The sequence below is a fragment of the Phyllobates terribilis genome, unplaced genomic scaffold (assembly GCF_046119375.1).
Source record: "Phyllobates terribilis strain yellow unplaced genomic scaffold, ASM4611937v1 Scaffold_2__4_contigs__length_985480577, whole genome shotgun sequence".
NCBI lineage: Eukaryota > Metazoa > Chordata > Amphibia > Anura > Dendrobatidae > Phyllobates > Phyllobates terribilis.
The window spans coordinates 517,216,790-517,241,907 of NW_027362762.1; the positions used below are offsets into that span (position 1 = coordinate 517,216,790).

The 25,118-nt window shown below is 42.4% G+C and overlaps 1 protein-coding gene across 2 annotated transcripts in view; it reads right to left on the minus strand.

Annotated features, from left to right (window-relative positions):
• The window catches only part of AGO4 (argonaute RISC component 4), a 69,770-nt gene that overhangs the window by 37,185 nt on the left and 7,467 nt on the right, over nucleotides 1–25,118 (minus strand). The window contains exons 2-11 of one of the 2 annotated variants that reach the window (XM_073665938.1): nucleotides 13,554–13,722; nucleotides 13,329–13,449; nucleotides 12,468–12,649; nucleotides 12,209–12,345; nucleotides 7,791–7,937; nucleotides 7,626–7,713; nucleotides 1,620–1,767; nucleotides 1,295–1,414; nucleotides 615–743; nucleotides 85–218 (exon numbers count right to left, since the gene is read on the minus strand). In XM_073665938.1, the coding sequence (XP_073522039.1) occupies nucleotides 85–218; nucleotides 615–743; nucleotides 1,295–1,414; nucleotides 1,620–1,767; nucleotides 7,626–7,713; nucleotides 7,791–7,937; nucleotides 12,209–12,345; nucleotides 12,468–12,649; nucleotides 13,329–13,449; nucleotides 13,554–13,722 (1,375 nt within the window). The remainder of the gene's footprint in view (nucleotides 1–84; nucleotides 219–614; nucleotides 744–1,294; nucleotides 1,415–1,619; nucleotides 1,768–7,625; nucleotides 7,714–7,790; nucleotides 7,938–12,208; nucleotides 12,346–12,467; nucleotides 12,650–13,328; nucleotides 13,450–13,553; nucleotides 13,723–25,118) is intronic. The other variant, XM_073665939.1, reaches the window with a different exon arrangement.

Here is a 25,118-nt window from a genome sequence, read left to right on the forward strand (position 1 = left end):
GGTGCTTTAATCAAGTATATACAGATTCTTAAACCACTATCCAATATTAACATTACAAACTAAACAAGCCAAGTTAAAACTCACTTTAACAAGTCTTCTCTGCATTGTTTCTGAGGGGCAAAGCAAGCAACGGCCCAAACTTTGATTTCAATGCCAGCATAGAACTGCTTCCCTCTCATGTCCCACACGCCCTGGTTTGGAGTAGCCACAGTTTTGTTCTAGGAAGAAAAATAATTCAGGTCTTTAGGCTTATGGTTTTTTTTTAACATGTTCTGGGTGTTTTTGTTTCGGTTTACATAAAAAAAAAATCCAGAATTATTCCAGTTTTCATACTACACAAAAAGGAGTGACAGCTTGTTTTGTGACAGGTCTAGGTAAGGCATGGTGGTAACATTAAATAAGTGTATGCATGCATCTGGCCCCTCACTACCTGGTCTCTGGATGAACTCCATTACTTAGGCACTTTGATAATCTTTGACATATGTCAGTAACCACCCATACACTTCAGATGCAACAAAGCACACACACCCTACTGCACCTTCTATACAAACATTGCAAACAAGGTGTGTGTAATTTGTGGGTACACAAAAAAGTAATAAAAGGCAAATGCTTACCCTGCCACCATACTGAAGCATTGGAGCTGGAAGCACTCTGCCAGTAAGCTCAGTCATTTCGTTATGTACAACTATGCCAAACTCTTTCAGATATGGGTCTGGTCCTCCCACCATGCTATTACTCTTCACCTGTGGACATAAAAGTACATATCATCACATATGTGGCTGCTACATATACATACACAAATACAACATGTGAATACCCAGCACAGCCACTACCGAGCAGATTTAATGCACCTATAAGGAGCGGTGTAAAATACTGAAGAGGCTACGGAGCTATCCTTACCGCTGTGGTGGTGGAGGATGGGCAGAATCTCACCCCCAAAAATCTGACGGCCCATCATAAAGATTGACCATAAATAGTTTGATCTTGGATAACCCTGTCAACCTTTATATGTGGGGGCTACATATCAGGGGATATCTGTGCAGAGATAACCCTTTTAGGTATCCACAAAAGCACAATAATAGGTACTATTCACACTACTGGCAATGACAAATTCCAGCAGATCTGCTAACATTTTGTGAATTATTATTTTTTTAATGGAAAAAAATAGTTATCGTACAATGCAGACCCTACTTTGTTACATTACCTACCTTAGATACATCACTTTACAAGCGCAAAAGAAATCCTGTTAATAATTAAGTCTGCACTTGGTTGATGCAGCCACACAGACACTCACCAGCCTACTGATCTCTTCCTGTCTGTCGGGGGCAGACCGGGCTGTTGCTTTGATCATAGTGGAGGTCTGATTGTCAGTCAGCTTCTTGATGCAGCGCTGGCCAGCTACAATATTACAGACCTGAAAAAATGTACATAAATAATTCATCAATGTGAAAGAATAGGAGTGTATATGTTGAGACTATCTGAAAATTGTTCAACTGGCCATTTTTTTTTTTTTAATTAAAAAGTCTAGATTTGCCTCCTCACTCCAGGAGTAGGGCATCATAACACTTTTTACTTCTGATAGCCAATATAGTACCTCATTTCCTAGTAAAAGCACTTACCTCAAGGGGTAAATAGGTGTGCTTCTGCTCTTGACCCACTTGCAAACAAGGCAAATGAGGATATTTTAGCTGCAAACTGTATTTTTGCTTGAAGTACTGGGCTACGGTACACTCCATTGCCTGCCCATTTTCTAGCTGCAAGGGGAAACTAATGAAAGAGAAAAAAAACCTCAAAGTTAAAGTGTCACAGAGAATAGCACTCTGGATCGGGTCATAGTAGCATGTCCTAAGCAACCCATTTTCCATAAGACAAATATTGTGCTACTTAAATTAGACTCTTAGGGCCTGTGCACACTTTGTAGATTGGTCACATTTTTTTCTGTGCAGATTTGTCACAAAATTTGAAGGGTTTCCTGATGCCAGCAAAGTAAATGAGGAATATGAAGTCTCATGGACACATTGCTTATTTGTGACTTGCAGATTTAAATCTGCAGCATGTCAATTCTTTCTGTTTTTGAGCCAACAAGTGGGGAAAAATCTGCACCAAAAGCGCATGTGAAAAACGCATAAAAAAATGCACGTAATGAATGCTGCATTTTTTTCTGCACCAAATACTTGACGTGTGCACATATCCTTGGAATGATAAATGAACCATCATCCAAAAGATAACATGCAAAAAAATCAATATTTGCATATATCTGGATGCACGGGGTGTGCTGCTGGTATCCATTGGTATAATGAATAAAACACATACAGAATATAAACACACATACTCATTATATATTAAATTTTCACACAAACATTGAGAGAAGTGGACATCGTTTGGCCACATCCCACACTGATGACTGCTACATTGTGAACAATGCCCTTCACAACAGGATGATGAATGCCACACAACTCCAGACACATTTAAGGGAGGTGAGAGGCACCCAAGTGTCAAGTCAGACCATTCGAAATAATTTATATCAGCGTTGTCTGTGTGCTAGACGACCTGCAAGGGTACCTGACCCACCGCCAGGCACAGGCATCATGGTTTTGCATGATCCATGGAGCATCTACGATGGACGAGGGACCAGTGGGCCTCAGTACTGTTTACTGATGAAAGTTGGTTCATGCTGAGCAGAAATGATGGCCGCCAATGATGTTGGGAGACGTCAAGGAGAGCGCTATGCATCATCCACTGTTATCACCAGACGAGCCCCTGGTGGTGGTGGTGTTACAGTGTGGGCAGGTGTGTCTAGTCAATACAGAACTGCCCTACACTTAGTGAATAGTAAAGTGAAAAGCCTCTACTACTTATATAACATCATTAATCCAGTTATTGTGCCTCTGTATAAATAAGACAGGCCTAATTTCACCTCTATGGACGACAATGCTCTAGCTAATCGAGGTCGCATCATTACGGAACGGCTGTAGACTGGAGTACCTCAAATGGAGTGGCCTGCACTTTCTCTACAGTAGACCTAAATCCCATAGAAAACCTACGGGATTGGGTGACTCGCCGTGTAGAGGCTCGTAACTCTGTAACCCAGAATGTTAATAACCTGAGGGCCGCCCTTCAAAAAGAGTTGGATGCCATGCCTCAGCAGATAACTTGGCTTGTGGATAGCATGAGACGTCGTTGTCAAGCTGTAATTGATGCTCAAGGTCACATGACAGGTTATTGAGACATTGACATTTTTTGTTGGGGTATACCCACCACTGTTGTTGGCTTTTGTTTCAATAAATTGTTTGACCTGAAGAAATCACCATTGCATTCTTCTACTTAAAAGCCCCACTTTCATGATAAAATATTACCGTAGCATGAACTTTTTATGTTTTCCATAAATTTTACCCGAAAGCCAAATATCTAACTTTTTGTGAACATTATATATATAATACACTGCTCAAAAAAATAAAGGGAACACTCAAATAACACATCCTAGATCTGAATGAATGAAATATTCCCATTGAATACTTTGTTCTGTACAAAGTTGAATGTGCGGACAACAAAATCACACAAAAATCATCAATAGAAATCAAATTTATTAACCAATGGAGACCTGGATTTGGAGTCACCCCCAAAATTAAAGTGGAAAAACACACTACAGGCTGATCCAACTTTGATGTAATGTCCTTAAAACAAGTCAAAGTGAGGCTCAGTATTGTGTGTGGCCTCCACGTGCCTGTATGACCTCCCTACAACGCCTGGGCATGCTTCTGATGAGGCTGCGGATGGTCTCCTGTGGGATCTCCTCCCAGACCTGGACTAAAGCATCCGCCAACTCCTGGACAGTCTGTGGTGCAACGTGATGTTGGTGGATGGAGCGAGACATGATGTCCCAGATGTGCTCAATTCGGATTCAGGTCTTTGAAGCTATGGACTGGCCCGCCCGTTCCAATGCGTTCATCTTGCAGGAACTGCTGACACCCTCCAGCCACATGAGGTCTGGCATTGTCCTGCATTAGGAGGAACCCATGGCCAACCGCACCAGCATATGGTCTCACAAGGGGTCTGAAGATCTCATCTCAGTACCTAATGGCAGTCAGGCTACATCTGGAGAGCACATGGAGGGCTGTGCGGCCCCTCAAAGAAATGCCACCCCACACCATTACTGACTCACTGCCAAACCGGTCATGCTGAAGGATGTTGCAGGCAGATCGCTCTCCACAGCGTCTCCAGACTCTGTCACGTCTGTCACATGTGCTTAGTGTGAACCTGCTTTCATCTGTGAAGAGCACAGGGCGCCAGTGGCAACTTTGCCAATCCTGGTGTTCTGTGGCAAATGCCAAGCATCCTGCACAGTGTTGGGCTGTGAGCACAACCCCCATCTGTGGACGTCGGGCCCTCATACCACCCTCATTGAGTCATTTCTAACCGTTTGTGCAGACACATGCACATTTGTGGCCTGCTGGAGGTCATTTTGCAGGGCTCTGGCAGTGCTCCTCCTGTTCCTCCTTGCACAAAGGCGGAAGTAGCAGTCTTGCTGCTGGGTTGTTGCCCTCCTACAGCCCCCTCCACGTCTCCTGGTATACTGCCCTGTCTCCTGGTAGCGCCTCCAGCCTCTGGACACTACGCTGACAGACACAGCAAACCTTCTTGCCACAGCTCGCATTGATGTGCCCTCCTGGATGAGCTGCACTACCTGAGCAACTTCTGTGGGTTGTAGAGTCCGTCTCATGCTACCACGAGTGTGAAAGCACAACCAACATTCAAAAGTGACCAAAACATCAGCCAGAAAGCATTGACAATGAGATGTGGTCTGTGGTCCCCACCTGCAGAACCACTCCTTTATTGAGGGTGTCTTGATAATTGCCAATAATTTCCATCTATTGTCTATTCCATTTGCACAACAGCATGTGAAATTGATTGTCAATCAGTGTTGTTTCCTAAGTGGACAGTTTAATTTCACAGAAGTTTGATTCACTTGGAGTTATATTCTGTTTAAGTGCTCCCTTTATTTTTTTGAGCAGTGTATATAGTTTCTGATACATTTCCAATAAAGTATTATGCCTCTTCCCTAGTAACGCTGAGTATGGCATGGTAAGACTGAGCAGGACAAAAAAAACTTCATGGTTCTTATACTGCATCAGCAAGGTCTCTCACAGCCAAAAAGTTCAAAGCAGACAGAGGTTTCAGGTTGCCCGTTTCAAGCGCTTTTGAAGAAGCACCAAGAAATAGGAAATACTGAGGGCTGTAAACACAGTGGTCTACCAAGGAAACTTAGTGCACTAAATGAAAGGCCTCATGCTTAATTTCCTTCAAAATCAGATGGCGTCCAGCTGTGCCATCAGTTCAGAAATGGCAGCAGCCAATGAATCTCAGATACACCCAACCTAGTGTTCTACAAAGTCTGGCTGAAAAAGAATTGAGGCCAAACCTATACCTTCATCATGGAATCAAGGCCAGCCAACTCAACTACACATGAAAAAACAAGAACTGGGGTGCAGAAAAATGGCAGCAGGTGAACTGGACTGATTAGTTAAAATTTGAAATATTTGGTTGTAACAAAACACAATTTCTTAACCACAGGGCTAGAGGGTAGTACAATAATGAGACATTGCAGGCCAACAGTGAAGAATGGTGTAGGCTCCTTGCAAGTTTGGGGCAGCATTTCAGCAAATGGAGCTGGGGATTTGGTCAGAATTAATGGTGTCCTCAATGCTGAGAAATACAGGCAGATATTTTTCCATCATGCAATACCATCAGGGAGGAGTCTGATTAGTTCCAAATTCATTCTGCAGCAAGTCAACGACCCCAAACATAGAGCCAATGTCATTAAGAACAAGCCTCAGCATAAATAACAAAGAAGTACTGGAAGTGATAATATGGCTCCCACATGAGTGCTAATCTCAACATGATTCAGTCTGTCTGGGATTACATGAAGAAACAGAAGAATTTGTGCAAGCCTACATCCACAGAAGATCTGTGGTTAGTTTTTCAAGATGTTTGAAACAATCTCACTGTCGAGTTTCTTCAAAAACTGTGTGCAAGTGTACCTAGAAGAATTGTCGCTGCTTTAAAGGCAAAGGATGGTCACACCAAATAGTGATTTTAGATTTCTCTTTTGTTCAGTTTGCATTTTATTTTTTATCAATTATTGCTGTCGAAAATAGTGTTAATACTTTACAGCATTTTTTCCACACCTGACTTTTGCACAGTTCTGTGTATATTGTATATATGACCAGTACCTCCTAACAGATTGCACGCATACACAAAGTATATACATATATACAAAACATCCAAATATATAAAGCTCATATTTTATTACTTGTCTAATCAAGGTTGCAGCTTAGTCACATTTTTATTTGTGATCTACAAGTTATTGAAAGTAGCAGGCTTAAATTGTAATACATCCTAAATTTTATGTATTAATAAAAGCACAAACTACTAATCTGTATTCTGAAAAAAAAAACATAGGCAGCTATTTAAATTGAAGAGTTGGTGAAGAGGTTAACCACAAACCCCCACCCAATGTTTGTTTTTTTTGCACAGATCATTGCAGCCTTGTTCAAGAGCCTGAAGTAGATCCAAGAGATAAGATTAGTAAAAGTAATTCCCATTATATTTCCCATTCCTTTTCAATCCACTGCATGCTTGTCAGGTCTCTGTAGGATGATATTGCACAAGTGTGCCATGAAGACCTATCAATAGTGGTCAGCTTGCTCCTTTCCTAAGGACCAGTCACCAGGTCAAAGTGGACAGTTTTGCTCTTAATGTAGCATTCAGTTGTTTTGCTTTTTCTGGATGATCCCCAACCACTAAGTAAAGACTATAAAAATGAGTACATAAAAATGACCTATAATCAGTGAAACCATATGGTGGATTTAAAAAAAAAAAAAAAAAGGGGGGGGGGGGGGATAGCCAAAGGAGCACCAGGAATAAATTAAGAGTAAAAACTAGTCACTTGACCTGGTGACAGGGCCTGTTTAAAGGGGACCTGACACGAACCGTGGGCAGCATGTATCAGCCGCTAGGTGTATGATCACAGCCATGTATGTTTGTCTCTGAAACGCTGCGGTGTAAAAACATACTTTTAATAGCTCCTGGGGACCAAACAGCATGGGTGACTCTATTCATACAGGTGGGTCCCCGGCAGCTTCTCTACAGTGACTGACAAGTCTTTGCCTATACGCACATATAGACAGGGACTTGTCAGTCACTTTCAGCGGGCAGCTATTAAAAGTATGTTTTTCTCGGAAACGCTGCAGCTTTTTGAGGAGTTAAACATACATGGCTGTGATTGTACACCCAGTGACAGATACATGCTGCCCAAACCATGGGTAGCATGTATCACCTGTCAGGTTCCCTTTAAGAAAGGTCTGCCAATATGGTATGTCATACATTTATTAACAAGTGCTTCCATTTTGAAAAGATCTGGGACTAGAAAGCAAATAAGTGGATCCTTTCAGAAGTGGGAGAGGGGTGAAGAGAGCCTTTAGAAATTCACCACATAATTTTATTACGAAACAATTAAATATTGAGATTAAAGAGCTTAAAATTAAAAAAAATAAAAATAACGTGCAGTTTATGCATTCAACATGGCTTGGTTATCACTGTGTGGAAAATAAATATTAAACGCTTACGTCTGATGACTAGCTGGCCTCCGGGTAACGTTGCATACTCTGTATTTCCTCTTCATCTGACCACAATGTGTAACCTCCACTTTAAGACCTAAACAACAAGCATGCAAGATTAAAAGTGGTCCGCAATACAGGAAAATAATTAAGGAAAAAAAACAGGACAATAACCCCAGGAATGACCTCTAATCTCCTTGGTAAATTTCACTCGCTGGGAGTCTGTCAGAGGCTTGGTCTGTTCATTGATGTTCTGAACATCAAGGACTTCACACATGAACTCAATGACCGGCTGAGCACGATAAAAAGCAGTGGCAGAAACTGCAAAAGAAAAATACATACAAGATCCAGGTTAAACAGTATTAAATATGTATAACATCTGATGAAGTCCTCTACCTTAAAAGAGGACCCTCAAACAAGTCAAATTGGCCAGTTTTTGCTCTTATTTTATTCCCATTCTTACCCCAAATAAGGCTTTTGTTTTTCTTAAATCCATCAAATGGTTCCAAAGATATAGGCCTTTTTATTTAGTGCCATTTTAAACGATCTTACCATGGTGGCGTGGCTCAGCATTATCTGGGGGGGTGTCTTTGGGCTGCTCGGCACAAAATAAAAAGTGCCTATATCTTCGAAACCATATGGCGGATTAAAAAAAACAAAAAAAAAACCACTGCATACACAGGGGAGCAACAGGACTAAAACAAGTGCAAAAACTGGGTACTTTTGGCCTAGTAACAGGTCCCTATCGTTGGGGGTGCAACCACTGGGTTCTCCACCGATCCGGAGAACAGTGTAAAGAGAGCATTGGTCTATCATGTGCACTGCCGCACCATTTATTTTTATTAGGACTGCCGAGCGCTGTGCTCAGCTGGTCTTTGGCATTCCCTTTAAGAATGAATTTAGTGACAGTGCACAAGATAGACCACTACTCCATTCACACTAAGCTCTTCAGAGCCCCAGCTTTAAGGAAAGAGGATCCCAGCACTCAGACCCTCAGCGATCAAAAGATGTGTCCTATCTGATGGACCACACTATTTCCTGCTACCTCTTAGAAATGTACTGAAATTAAGCACAATACACAAGGGAAATGAGTGCCAATTTACTATAATCTAATCAGTTCAAAATGACTCAATTGATACACGAGCATCTTTTAGGTGTTGGGCTACATGTTTGGTCAAACTCAACTCAAAATTTGTGGGATTGTAATACAACCTTAAAGAGAATCTGTCACCCCCTGAGAGATATCAGACGTCTACTATGGGCATACAGGTTATAGAAAAGTAAATCTATACTTACCTGTATGGCCCATAGAGGTCTGATTGCAGAGAAATCTGTTTTTATAAACTCCGTTTTGCACAGGCTTGGCGTCCCCTGGACCCCAAGAAATCCCCGCCTCTCTGTTTATTATTCCCCGAAATCCCCGACCATATGATTATTCATCATATTTCCCCCCTCCACTGCACGTCACAGGACCCTGTGACAGGCCCGGTGACGTGCACTATTGTTCCTCAGTAGCTGAGCATGCGCAAAGCAACTCTCACATAGAGCTCACATAGAGCGCTTTGCTTCATCCCGGCTCCTGTCTGTCTGTGCACTGCGCTGCATGTTTCTATTGCGCAGGCGCCGGGGGGTCACTGTCACTTCCCGGCCCCTGCGCAATAGAACCCTGCGGCGAAGTGCACAGACAGACAGGACTGGGATGAAGCAAAGTGCACTCTATGTGAGCAGCGCTTTGCGCATGCCCGAGAAGTCAGGGAGCACAGTGCACGTCACAGGGGCCCTGTGACGTGCAGGGGGGGGGGGGGGGTATATGATAAATAAGCATATAGGCGGGGATTTAGGGGAATAATAAACAGATGGGCGGGGATTGCTTGACGTCCCCTGGACGCCAAGCCTGTACAAAACAGAATTGATTAAAACTCTTTTCTCTGCAATCAGACCTCTACTATTGGCCATACAGGTATGTATAGATTTACTCTTCTATAACCTGTATGCCCATAGTATAGGTCTCATATCTCCGAGGGGGTGACAGATTCCCTTTAATGTCTCCCTATAAAAAAAGACTGACCTGAACAGATAAATGCAATAAAAAGAAGGTTTCTGTCACCCCAAACCTCTAAAGAAAAGACATTAGATGCAATCACTAATAATGCCGACATCTTAAAAGGGTTCATTTTACTTTTTCCTGTGAGATGTATAGTCAGTGGCAATTCACTCCTTGTGAAGAGATGTAAAAGACAGTTCTGTGGATAACATGTTATTTACACACTCACTTCTCTACAGAGAAGTCTACTGAAGTGCATGAGGATACCTGAAGATTACCAACTTTCAGTACTTTAGGAGCCTGATCAAGTGAGGTTTATCACCACTCACTAAGCCGTCTGAGTAGTGGATACTCATCCTCTTGCACAACATTTGTCTGAGGGAAGTCAGAAGTGTGGGCGCAGCAGCCCAACATCGGTCACTGATTGTTATAACGCTAATGTCACATGAAGGAAAAATGTAGACGATATTCCAGCTCCTGGTAAAAAAAACATCCACCCACCCAAATGTTAAAAAGTCATGATGCACAAAGTGACGCGTTTTGAACGCTGTTCAGCGTCCTTTGTCAAAGCTTAATTAAACCTTAACAAACGTTTTGCTTTGTGCATCATGTAGTTTTGGAGAAATTCTTAATATTTTCTAAGAAATACAGTGATTTTTTACCAGGAGCTGAATATCCTCTACATTTTTCCATTGCTCAGATCGGGTTTCTGTGCATGCTCGACCCTTGTTACAGGAAGTTGTGCTGGCACCCTCTTTTCTATTGACTTTAAGGTCATGTGAACCCTGTCGCCAACATTGTTGAAACAGCGCTGAAGAAGGAGGTGAGCAAGTTAGGTTTTAGATCAGGGACTACTAAATTTAAAAAGTGGTTGTCCAGGTAGCTGGACAACCCCTTTAAACCAATGATCAGGTGGGTTGATGGAGCACAGTTTTATGTTTTTAATGGGTTGCCATGCCACTCCACCACCTACCTCTAAGACTCCTGACCAATAAGGAGCAGAGAAAGGATTGTGAGTGTTCGATAACAGCTTGCCATGCAAGAAAGAGGATGTGGACAGGGGGGAGAAAGCTGGAGTGGATGAGGGATATTAAGGCGTCCATTATAATTAGGACAGCTGAATACTGCCAGGAGTAGATCGAAGGGAGGCCAGGGTGAAAAATTGCCAGATCAGGGCGCAATAGGGAAATTGACTAAGGCTTCCTTGCACTCTATATGGAGATCCATGCTGTCATCTAATTCTTGTCCACTTGTGCCAATGCCAAAGGAACAGGCGAGATCATTCCAATATGCTTTATATTGTTGATTCATGTTGAGTGTAATACCATGAACCCCTTACTGCTTCCTGAAGTACCATTACTCCATGGAGTGTCAGGCACTTGGAGCAGGCTCAGAAGTAGAGCCTGCTCTACACAAGGAAGATGCCGGCTATATTTTATAACTGGCATCTGCATTTAACAGCCACGATCAGTGAACTTCTGAAACGCTGCTGTCAGTTACTGAGTGTCATTTAAGTGCCTTGATCAAGCCCGGACGACGTGATCGCAAGAAGCCTGTGGGTCTCTGCAGCCAGGGGCCTGTTCACCGCCCCAGTGCCAGTCACGTGATCACTCGTGTGATGTCCAGCCTGTGGCTAGGCATCATAGAAGACTATCATTTTTATTTCATATACAGCAATAATGTATGCAGTACAACTGACCAGATGATTGCAGGTTCACATCTTCTAAAGGAGACTAACAGACGATAATAAATGAAAATAATTCATATTCGAATCATCCTCTTTTCCCTAGTTAATAAGGAGATGTAAAAAAAAAAAAAAAAAACTGATATCGCTGTATCCAGAAAAGTCTGATCAAAATTTAACCACAGCTTCTTTGCTGGTAGGATATTTAAAAAACAAAACAAAACACGAGTTTCAGGAAATGGTGACTAACTTTTTTTTTTTTACATTCAAAACTTAGAAATCTTTAAGCCAAACAAAATAGTAACAAAAAGTTTACATTTGGTATCTCCGTAATCATACTGACCTGGAGAATCATGTTTCCAAGTCATTTTTACTATTTAATGAACATAGCAAAAATAAAGCCCCAAAAAACAATGACAGAATTGCATTTCGCCAATTGCAATTTTTTTTGCCATTTTTTCGTATCCTGTATGGTAATATAAATGGTGTAGCCTGAAACTACATCTTTTCCTGCAAAAGAGGAGCTCTCATTTGTTTTGTCGGTGAAAAAATAAAAAAGATACTATTTAAGAAGGGAGAGGAAATAAATGATAAGGCAACAATTAAAATTGGCTGAGGAAGGGATTTATACAAATCATATAGGCTATTGTGACACATGGGTACCTTCTGGAAGATGCATTGGATTTAGTCCTGCTTTATCTCAGGGAGAACACTGTTATTTTCTTTATTGTGGGTCTTTTCATTTATATTTCCAAATAATAGCTATATTGTAAGGCTACTCCTTTGCAAATTTTGATAAATGCTGCCAACAACGCCAAACATTTACTACCAAACATAAAATATAAAAGAATTTAGCTAACTCACCATCAATATTGAGCATCATGTTCCACATTGCCGGGCGCACAGACTGGTGAAAGCCAAACCAAACTTCACGACCACCACCCAGTGGATGATAGTAACCTTCAGGGGGTGAAAAGAATGAACGTCCAACAGGGGTATACCTGCAAAAAAACTAACTTTTTTACAAAGTATACAAAAAAAAAGAAAGAAAAAAAACAAACAACAACATTGGACAAAACAGTCAGATAGGGCATAATAATTATATAGTGAATTCTTAAAATACCTCATAGATGGCAAATGACGGGTGATGACATCAAGAGCTTGCACAGAGTCTTCAGGAACCTCACTCAAATGTCCAGACAATGCTTCCAGGAGAAGCTGCAGGCTCACAACTGAAACCCACTGAATTGTCACTTTAAAAGTCTGGTCTTTACCCTCCCCTGGAAGGGTCACTTCAAGATCAACCTGCAGAAAGTAGTAACAGGACTATGAAGCACCAATTGTCACACACATCTATAGCTAGCAGAAAGATTAAATTACTAAACTGTCTTTACTGACTAGCTACATGGGAAATAAGCATAAAGGATTGGAATTTTAGAGAACTGTGTTTGCTCTCAAAGCATTCACTTGTAATTATTTATTTTTATTTTTAAGTCTATAATCCATAAAATAAATAACATATCAAGGATGTGTTAAAGGGGAAGGTTTCACCAGGATTTTACCACCTAATCGGAGAGCAGCATAATAAAGAGACAGAGAACATGATTCCAGTGATGTGTCACTTATTAGGCTGCTTTATCAGCAGAAGAATCATCACTAGCAGACTAGTAAACCTGCTGCCTTTATATTCATGAGCTCTGTATAACCTCTCCACTAATTGGCAGCTTTCTGTATACACTATTCATAAGCAGAGAGCTGTCAATCTGTGGTGTGGGATGGATTATGCAGGGCTCGGCATTCAGAGAACTGCTACATCTGCAGAAGATAAATTTGATTTGATCAAAATGACAGCAAGAAGCTCAGTAAGTGATCCACAGATGGAATCAGGGTCTTTCTTCCTACGTCATGCTGCTCTCAGATGGGGTAGCAAAAACATGGTGACAAATTCCCTACAAAAAACACTTATATATTTATTATTTCTCACCCTGTCTCTCCCAATTGGCAGTGGATGTGCAGTGTACATATTTCTTTTTCCATCATAACCTGGCTGACGGTCTCCAAATATCTGCATCTTGAAGTGACGCACCATTGTATCGACCACCTCCCTATAAGTGGGCAGAAAATGTTAGCAATAGCTAGAGAGGAGATGGGGGAGAGAAATTTTAAAAAAAAGCAAAGCCCACACAATTTTAAGTCTCAAAATATTTACCTGTTTACTCTTCTGGGTCTTTTCTCTGGTTTAATGTCCACATCGTAATGGTACACATCAATTTTTGGTATTTGTACCTGGAAATGGTTAGCCAAGAGCCTAATTGGCTTTCCAAGGGTTCCCAAGCCAGGACGCCGCGGAGGCTGGAAGAGGTTGGTCGGTGGAGGACCTGGGGATGAAAAGTTAAAGCTCAATTAAGATAGCAGCTATTACTGAAAATTAACATTAGAATACTTTATAACGTACAGTTGTCAGACAAAGATATATTTAAAACTCTTTATGAAACAAAACAAAAGTTGTCAGAAGGAAAAACAACACTGAAGGGGTTGATACATCTTTTTAGATAAGTAAAATTGGAAAATGCTTGCAAAAACAAGCAAATTTGCAATTCCCCCCAACACAAAACACACACACAGGAATGTTTACATCTTCTACAGTTTGCTGTTCATTCCCTAGGTTATCAGCCACCTCTGCAGTCTAACAGTGATGTCAGGTCTTCTTGGCAAAGAGAGCAGCGCTTACAAACTCTTTGCAAAAGAACTTGAAAAAGCTGCTCTGAAACTGGCTGGATCATTCAATGAGGTCCTGCAATTTAGCAGACATAAAGGCCTTCTCCGCTTTCAGCATTGGAGAGCACACAGTTTGGGCCAGCAGATCAGCAATGCTCCCCAGCTTTCCAAGCCGTCAAGTGGATCACTTCTGAAGAAAGAAGATTAGGCAAACCCTTTAAAGAGGTTATCGTCTGGGTCATGTATAAAACACTGAATCCCAACAGTGTCATACACACTCTGTTTCACACCCTCAGCAGTCGCCACATGATCGCTCATACACAATGTGCCTACTTAAAAGGGTTGTCCACTACTATTCAAAATAGCCCAATATGTTTTTATGCTGAATAGAAGCTTCTTTGTAAATATCTTCCTCTGCTGTTTCTGCCTGTGAGTGGCGCTATCACTGGCCGCACACAGGCATCACGTGACCCCCGGCTGCAGCCGGCTCTGACATCCACTTATGTCACGTCAAGTCCAGGCTGCAGCCGGGGGTCTCGGTCTTCTGCGTTCCACCAGTGACTGCTGGTCTGTGGGCAGGGTTATCCCCGCGTCACACCCAGCATCCACTGCGCGCTCTCCCTGTCTCCATTCATTGGGAAAGCACAGGGTGGATGCTGGGCGTGACGCAGGGAGTAACCTCGCCCACAACCCAGCAGCCACAGCGTGGACCCCAGCGCTGAGTCACGCCTCACTTGACGTGACGTCAGTGGGGGGTCACGTCCTGCCTGTGAGTAGCCAGTGATAGCACCGCTCACAAGCAGAAACAGCAGCGGGAGGTAATTAGAAAGAAGCTTCTTTTCATCATAAAAATACATTTGGCTATTTTGAATAGTAGTGGACAACCCTTTTAACATCTCCAATTGATCTGAATTGAGACAAGGCCATTTGTAATGTTGATTTTTTTTATTAGAAAAAAAAAATTAAATAAAAAAAAAAAGTAAATGGACAAAATCCACTAGAGCCATGGCTGAACCACCTACATTTATACTCCCTTTACTACGGTATCCTCCCCTATCCCTTGTAGACTGTGAGCCCTTGCAGGCAGGGTCCTCGCTCCTCTGGTACCAGTCGCCGTCACGTTTTGTTAAAGATTATTGTAATTGTTTTTGTATGTATACCCCTTTTTTCACATGTAAAGCGCCATGGAATAAATGGCGCTATAATAATAAATAATAATAATAATCTATCCATTAGGGCTGTGTGATTAGGTCTAAAAAGTTTTCAGTTTGCATACTTGCACCAAAAAGACAATGGCAAAGTGAGCGCCTCCAATACCCGTTAAATAATTGTGTAAAAGGGTCACATAGGATTATAGGGTGAATGAAACAAAAGGCACAGATTCACATGAGAACACAACTCTGCCACTTAACAAATCGCTCATCTGCTGGAGTAAAGCTGGCCATGCACAGGGGGGAATCCTGGGGGTAGCTGTCAGCCAACAGGTCATCGCTGAGTCAAAAGATCATGTGTATGAGCGAGTCAGGAGAGAGTTATCCAACATTCACTATACTAAAAAGAGGGGAGCATTCCCATGTATACATTGTGACCAATGTTCACACATTACGAAGAGCGTACTTTACAGTCATCCACAATCTGGGAACTGTTTTCCCATTAAGAATTACTTTTCAGGCAATTCCGGCTTTGTGATACAGTTATATGAAAAAGTTTGGGCACCCCTATTAATCTTAAGCTTAATGTTTTATAAAAATTGGTGTTTTTGCAACAGCTATTTCAGTTTGATCTATGTAATAACTGTTGGACACAGTAATGTTTCTGCCTTGAAATGAGGTTTATTGTACTAACAGAAAATGTGCAATCTGCATTCAAACAAAATTTGACAGGTGCATAAGTATGGGCACCCCACCAGAAAAGTGACATTAATATCTAGTAGATCTAGCAGCTGTTTTCTTCTACGGTATAACGCTCCCCACACGGTCACTGCACATGCACCGACTATCCATTGAGCGCACCCGCCCCTATCTAATATGGCGCACAATATACCTCCTCTGCCCATTATGCATGCCTTGTAGATGGGATTTTTGCTCATGGAAATATTAACTTTGGTGCTTTATACCGGGTTTTTTTTTTTTAACCCATTTCTTTTTATTACAGGTACTTACCCTATAGATCATGTATTTTCTATCTACATTCCTTTAAAAAAGACCAGACAGGTCGAAATATTGGTCCCAATTCCTCAAGGTGTTGACATCAGAGTTCTGGTGTAAAACACCTTCAAATATCTTAAAATTTTTCACATCATTCCTGGCAAGGCGCACGCCAGTGATAAGATGCACCAAACTCATTAAGTGGAGTGCATCCCTCAATGAATTAGGCACAACTTATTCCTAACTCCTGTCATTACGACTGGCATCCGAAACGTCAGCCATAATAAAATCGGAAACATTATCAGTTTTTGCCGTAGTTAAATATAACACAAAGAAGCATTTAAAAAATATCAGTTATCTACTCCAACTAGCTGGGATTCATAGAAGTTTTGACTAGACTGAACATTCATGTATTTTCAAAGACAGTAAAGACAAATGATGCTGGACAGCTCTGTGATGTGTCAGGGGAGACTCCTAAGGTCTCTATAACCACAGGATTGGAGGCCAATCACACAGATATTGGTGTGTTCAGTTGACTTTGATCTAATGTGTCTGTAGACATTAACCCCTTTACAACCCAAGGTGGTTTGCATGTTAATGACCAGGCCAATTTTTACAATTCTGACCACTGTCACTTTATGAAGTAATTACTCTGGAACGCTTCAATGGATCCCACTGATTCTGAGATTGTTTTTTCATGACATATTGTACTTCATGATAGTGGTAAAATTTCTTCGATATCACTTGTGTTTATTTGTGGAAAAAGGAAATTTTGCAATTTTCAAAATTTGAATTTTTATGCCCTTAAATCAGAGAGATATGTCACACAAAAGAGTTAATAAATAACATTTCCCACATGTCTACTTTACATCAGCACAATTTTGGAACCAACATTTTTTTTTTTTTGTTAGGAAGTTATAAGGGTTAAAAGTTGACCAGCGATTTCTCATTTTTCCAACAAAATTTACAAATCCATTTTTTTTTTTAGGGACCACATCACATTTGAAGTCACTTTGAGGGGTCTTTATGACAGAAAGGGTTCGGAAGGGAAGGAGCGCCATTTGACTTTTTGAATATAAAATTTGCTTGAATAATTAGCGGACGCCATGTTGCGTTTGAATAGCCCCTGATGTGCCTAAACAGTGGAAACCCCCCACAAGTGACACCATTTTGGAAACTAGACCCCTCAGGGAACTTATCTAGATGTGTGGTGAGCACCTTGAACCCCCAAGTCCTTTACAGAAGTTTATAACATGGAACCGTGAAAATAAAAAAAAAATCAAACTTTTTCCACAAAAATGATGTTTTAGCCCAAATTTTTTTATTTTCACAAGGGTAAGAGGAGAAAATGGACCCCAAAAACTTTTGTGCAATTTCTCCTGAGTACGCCAATACCCCATATGTGAGGAAAATACAGTGTTTGGGTGCACGGCAGAGTTCAGAAGGGAAGGAGCATTGTGTGACTTTTTGAATGCAAAATCGGCTGGAATCGAGAGCGGACGCCATGTCGCGTTTGGAGAGCCCCTGATGTGCCTAAATAGTGGAAACCCCCCACAAGTGACCCCATTTTGGAAATTACACCCCTCAAGGATTTTATCAAGAGGTATAGTGAACATTTTGAACGCAGAGGTACGACACAGAATTTGATAACATTAGGTCATCATATTGAATAAGTTGTCATTAGTCTTGAGCGCAAGTGCTCGCTACTTGAGTTTGCATCGGGTACTCAGGTATGCACCATGTATCGCCGATGCTCGAGTGACATGCTCGAGTCCCCGCCCGCATGTTTCACGGTTATTAGACACCCAAAAAAAAAACATGCGGGGGTCGCTCATGCATGACAGGCAATCCCTGCGAGATTTTTTTGGCCGCGAGGCATATGGGGCAGAGACTCAAGCCTGTCACTTGAGCACCCGCGATACTCAGTGCATTCCTGAGCACCCGATGCAAACTCAAGTAACGAGCACTTGCTCTCAACACTAGTCGCCATATCGTCATCTTATTTTTTTTTTTACTTTTGAAAAAAAACTCTAACCCCAACCCTAACCCTAACACCAACCCCAACTCTAGAGTTTATTTTTTACGCCATTTCTAGTGCGGTATAAGTGATTAGACGACTTTATTCTTCAGGTCGGAGCGATTACAGCGATACCAGAAACATATCGGGTTCTTATGATTGACAGCTGTCACACACTAAAAGACACATATTTTGTAAAATCTAGTTTTTGCATCGCCATATTTTGGAGAGCTATAATTTTTCCATATTTTGGCCGACAGAGTCATGTGACGGCTTGTTTTTTGCGGGACAAGTTGACGTTTTTATTGGTACCATTTTCGGGCACGTGACTTTTTTTGATCGCTTTCTATTCAGATTTTTGGGAGGCAGAATAAACAAAAACCAACAATTCAGGATTTTTTTTTTTATTCTGCTCCGCGTGTGGTAAAATTGATAAGGGAGCTTTATTCTTCGGGTCATTACGTTTTCAGCGGCACCACATTTATATCGTTTTTCTATGTTTTGGCGCTTTTACACAATAAAAGCTATTTTATAGAAAAAATTTTTTTTTTGCATCGCTTTATTTTAAGAGCTATAACTTTTTTATTTTTCGGCTCATGGAGCTGTATGGCGGCTTGTTTTTTTGCGGGACGAGATGACGTTTTCAGTGGTACCATTTTTATTTACATCCGTCTTTTTGATCGCATGTTATTCCATTTTTTGTTTGGCGGTATGATGATAAAGCATTGTTTTTTGCTTCGTTTTTTATTTATTTTACCGTGTTCACTGAAGGGGTTAACTAGTGGGATAGTTTTCTAGGTCAGGTCGTTCTGGACGCGGCGATACCAAATATGTGTACTTTTATTGTTTGCTTGTTTTTTCATAATAATATTTATTGTTGGGTACATTATATTTTTATTTTTGGTGGATTATTTTTTTATTTATCTTTTAATATTTTCACAATTTTCTTTTATTTTTTTTTTCACTTTCTGAAAGTTTTTTTATTTGTATACTTTGTCCCACTATGGGATTTTCAATTTTTTTATTCTGATCGCCTGCATAGCATAGGGATGGAGCACAATCCCTGTGCCATGCAGGCAGTCAGCGCTGCACAGTGAGTCATGCGCAGTAACATAGTTTGTAAAGCCGAATAAAGACTTGCGTCCATCAAGTTCGACCTGTTAGTTCTGTAATTGCTAAAGTTGATCCAGAGGAGGGCAAAAACCCCAAATGATTTGGCCAATCTTCACCTGAGGAAAAATTCCCTCCCGACTCTGAAACCAGCAGTCAGAATAAATCCCTGTATCAACCTACTATTTTATTCTATTTTTAAGTATATGCTGAAATCTGCCTGGTATCTAGAAAAGCATCCAGTCCCCGCTTGAACTGGTGTAGTGAATCCGACATTACCGTCTCCTCACTGCTCTTACCGTAAAGAACCCCTTCCTATGCTGGTGCTGAAACCTTTTCTCTTCCAGTCTTAGTGAGTGCCCTCTTGTTACCGTAATATCCCTCCTTTTGAACAAATCCCGGGCAAGATCTCTATACTGTCCCCTAACATATTTGTACACATTTATTATGTCCCCCCTCAACCTTCTCTTTTTCCGGCTGAATAGTTCTAGTTTTGCCAACCTCTCTGGGTATTGCAGTCCCTCCATTCCCTTTATTAATTTTGTTGCCCTCCTTTGTACCTTTTCAAGCTCATTTATATCCTTTCTATATATTGGGGCCCATAACTGAGCACAGTATTCCAAGTGTGGTCTGACCAGTGCTTTGTACAGTGGAAGAACAATGTTCTCATCCTTTGCAGCTATACCTCTTCTGATACATCCCATTACCCTGTTTGCCCTTACAGCAGCGGCCTGACTTTGGGCACTCCAATTTAGTTTGCTATCAATCAAGATGCCCAAGTCCTTCTCCATCTCTGAATTCCCCAATGATTTCCCATTCAGTGAGTACTGGTGACTTCCATTTTTCCTTCCCATATGTATGACCTTACATTTCTCCTCGTTAAACCTCATTTGCCATTTAATGCTCCACCTACCCAGCTTATCCAAATCCCTCTGTAGGTCTGCACTGTCCTCTTTTGTATTGTTTTACATAACTTTGTGTCATCTGCAAATATTGATATTTTACTATTTATCCCGTTGACTATGTCGTTAATAAAGATATTAAATAACATTGGGCCTAGTACAGACCCCTGTGGTACCCCACTAGTGACGCTTACCCAATCTGAGTAGACATGACTTTACATATAAGCAGACTCCTCCGCCTTTCCCCTATTTCCGGTCCCTTCTAAATAAACTATAATCTAATAAATTTACCGCCCAGTCGTAGCTATCGTCTAGCCAAGTCTCTGTTATACCTACGATGTCATACCTCTCCTCCGATATAAGCGCCCGCAGCTCATCCGCCTTATTGGTCAGGCTTCTTGCGTTGGTCAGCATGCAAGATAAAACTTTGGGGTTATTTAGCATCCTATTCTTCTCTAACGATCTAACTGTACTATCCCCACCCCCCTCTCCACCCTCATTATATTCACTTCTCTCCTTCCCCCTTGCTTGCCTCACATCCCACCTATTTCCTTGGTTTCCCCCCCCCGTCTCTAGTTTAAAAACTCCTCCAACCTATTAGCGATCTTCTTCCCCAGCACCGCTGCACCCTCCCCATTGAGGTGCAGCCCGTCCCTTCGGTAGAGCCTGTAGCCAACCACGAAGTCGGCCCAGTTCTCCATGAACCCAAACCCTTCTGCCTTGCACCAACTCTTTAGCCACTTATTCACCTCCCTAACTTCCCGTTGGCGCTCCTGTGTGGCTCGCGGGATTGGTAGTATTTCTGAGAAAACTACCTTGGAGGTCCTTGCCCTAAGCTTCCTACCTAGGTCCCTGAAATCATTTTTAAGGACCCTCCATCTACCACTCACTTTGTCATTGGTGCCGATGTGGACCATGACCGCTGGGTCTTCGCCAACCCCACCCAGTAACCTGTCAACCCGATCCGCGATGTGCCGGACTCTAGCGCCAGGGAGGCAGCACACCGTTCGGCGATCCCGGTCTTTGTGACAGATTGCCCTGTCTGTCCCCCTAATAATAGAGTCACCCACTACCATAACCTGTCTTGCCTGCCCTACACTTCCCCCCTCCCCCTCATTACTGGAGCATACACTCCCCCGGCGGTCAGAGGAGTACATGACCAAACGATCTTACTGCTGTCTGGTGACCCGGATGTTGTCTTGACGACATCGGGTCATCATGGCAACATCCGGGAAGCCGTGGCAGACAGCGCTGGAGGCTGGAAGAGGAGGTGAGTATCCAGATCACCTCCCCTTAGCCACCGCAATGCTGTGATCGACTTGAATCGCAGAATTGCGGGGGTTAATGCGCTGGACCGTTCCCTGCACATAGTACCGGGTGTCAGCTGTGACAATCAGCTGACACCCGGCGGCGATCGCGCCAGCACAGCCTGTGTGCGCACGATCGCCATGACGTACTAATACGGGTCAGGCTCTTAAAGCCCAGGGCACAGACGCGTATTAGTACGTCACGGGCTTTAAAGGGGTTAAAAAGTGGTTTGCCCACTACTGTTTTTTTATTGATTGCCCATCCTAAAGATATCTGACCCATGGGGGTGCAACACCCGTACTCCCAGCAAGAAATTCTCGGATGCCTCCGGAACACAGCAACTCCATCTTTTCTGTAGTGGCCGTGTACTGCAGATCCACCCACTAGTCATTTGAATAAAGGCTGGGTCTGCAGTACACGGCCACTATAGAAACGATGGAGCTGCTGTTTCCCAGCAGCATCCAAAAAATTCTAGCTGGCATCAGCTGTTGCACCCCGACTAATCAGATATTGAAAGCCCATCATAATAATAGGCCATCAATAAAAAGTAGTGGCCTAACCCTTTAAAGTAGAATGCTGAATCCACTAAAACAGTTCAAAAGTGGCCTGGATCTCTTACTTGATAACAGCATTACAAGATTTGGTTACTAGGTGAATTGTTGATCCAGGTAAGACTGATAGACATGTTTGTAATGGAGAAGAATTTTTTTCCACAAATCAAAAATTTAAAGGTAACTTGTCACCAAGAAAATGAAGTTGAATATGCAGGCAGCACGTTATAGAGCAGGAGGAGCAGATTAGATTGATATATATATATACACAGCTCAAAAAAATAAAAGGGAACACTTAAACAACAGAATATAAATCCAAGTAAATCAAACTTCTGTGAAATCAAACTGTCCACTTAGGAAGCAACACTGATTGACAATCAATTTCACATGCTGTTGTGCAAATGGAATAGACAATAGATGGAAATTATTGGCAATTATCAATACACCCTCAATAAAGGAGTGGTTCTGCAGGTGGGGACCACAGACCACATCTCAGTACCAATGCTTTCTGGCTGATGTTTTGGTCACTTTTGAATGTTGGTTGTGCTTTCACATTCATGGTAGCATGAGATGGACTCTAAAACCCACAGAAGTTGCTCAGGTAGTGCAGCTCATCCAGGATGGCACATCAATGCGAGCTGTGGCAAGAAGATTTGCTGTGTCGGTCAGCGTAGTATCCAGAGGCTGGAGGCGCTACCAGGAGACAGGCCAGTACACCAGGAGACATGGAGGGGGCCGTATGAGGGCAACAACCCAGCAGCAGGACCGCTACCTCTGCCTTTGTGCAAGGAGGAACAGGAGGAGCACTGTCAGAGCCCTGAAAAATGACCTCCAGCAGGCCACAAATGTGCATGTGTCTGGATAAGCGGTTAGAAACCGACTCCATGAGTGTGGTATGAGGGCCCGACATCAACAGATGGAGGTTGTGCTCACAGCCCAACACCGTGCAGGACGCTTGGCATTTGCCACAGAACACCAGGATTGGCAAAGTCGCCCTTCACAGATGAAAGCAGGGTCACACTAGCACATCTGACAGTCGTGACAGAGTCTGGAGACGCCGTGGAGAGCGATCTGCTGCCTGCAACATCCTTCAGCATGACCGGTTTGGCAGTGGGTCAGTAATGGTCTGGGGTGGCATTTCTTTGGAGGGCCGCACAGCCCTCCATGTGCTCGCCAGAGGTAGCCTGACTGCCATTAGGTACCAAGATGAGATCCTCAGACCCCTTGTGAGACCATATGCTGGTGCGGTTGGCCCTGGGTTCCTCCTAATGCAGGACAGTGCCAGACCTCATGTGGCTGGAGTGTGTCAGCAGTTCCTGCAAGATGAAGGCATTGAAGCTATGGACTGGCCCGCCCGTTCCCCAGACCTGAATCTGATTGAGCACATCTGGGACATCATGTCTCGCTCCATCCACCAACATCACGTTGCACCACAGACTGTCCAGGAGTTGGTGGATGCTTTAGTCCAGGTCTGGGAGGAGATCCCACAGAAGACCATCCGCAACCTCATCAGAAGCATGCCCAGGCATTGTAGGGAGGTCATACAGGCACGTGGAGTCCACACACAATACTGAGCCTCATTTTGACTTGTTTTAAGGACATTACATCAAAGTTGGATCAGCCTGTAGTGTGTTTTTCTACTTGAATTTTGGGGGTGACACAAATCCAGGCCTCCATTGGTTAATAAATTTGATTTCCATTGATGATTTTTGGGTGATTTTGTCATAAGGACTGTAAGGTAGCGGTATTGATCATGTTGGGGGGGGGGGGGCACTCACTTCATCGGGTCAATTAAAGCACACAAGCCACGTTTTCCAGTAAACTAAAGTCCAGCAGTTTATTACACATCATAAGCTGCTTATAACATAGTCCATCTCAGTGGCTCGCAGGAATGTTACACATGTAATATCCTAGAGCCTTTCGGTGGCAGCTATGCCCACTTGGCTTCAGATACAGACTTCAGCAAGGTACAACATCAATGTCCATATAAAGAACCATTTTTACCTTTGCCGGGTCTTAGCTGCTTCTCTCAGCTCTGTTCTGCCACAGCTGTGGCTTTAAGGCTCCCCAGCCGTGGTCTCCAAGCCACGTGCCTTCCAGGGCTAATGGCGTCCCAGACACAGGGATCAGGCCTCTTTCCTCACCAGGCCTCTCCAACTGTTTCAAAACCACCCGGATTTATATATCTTTCTGTGCACACAGGACCTGTGATGATGTCACAGTCATGTGATCAGTCACCTGAGGGGAGGTACATGGTCAGCCAAAACACACCCCCTGGACATTTTAGCAATGTAACAAGCCACTGCATTACCGGACACATTCAACTTTGTACAGAACAAAGTATTCAATGAGAATATTTCATTCATTCAGATCTAGGATGTGTTATTTGAGTGTTCCCTTTATTTTTTTGAGCAGTGTAGTTTTGTGAGAAATGACTTTGTAGAACCTGTGTTTTTTTTATCATTTAATCCTCTGCTCTTTCTGGGATTTTTTCGGTTTAGTGGGAAGCCCTATCAGTGATTGACAGGTTTATTTGCACACTTGTACATACAGAGGTAGCTGTCAGTCACTGATCAGACCGCCCACTGGACCCAAAACCCCAGAAAGAGCAAAGTTTAAATGATTAAAACACAATTATATAGTTTTGTGACAAAAAAAAAAAACAGATTCAGTATATCAATCTACTCAGCTCTATAATAAGGTGCTTAAAAATTGGAATGCATTTTCATGGTGACAGGTTCCCTTTAAACTGCCAACAATCTAATGTGTGCAACGGTCAGACATAGCAATATTTAGTAGGGTAAGTTCACACTGAGTATTTTTCTTGCACACTACTTTCTCAGTAAAATATGCTTCAAAATCTGTGTGAAAACCACTCTGCATTATTTCAAATGGGAAGTGATCACCCACGTGAACGTACTTGGATTGTGATATTTTTAAAGAAGCATTGCTACACAGGAAATAAAACAAAACCTGGTCTCCTTGTAGCAAGATATCATCTATTATATCTGTCCAAAGCAG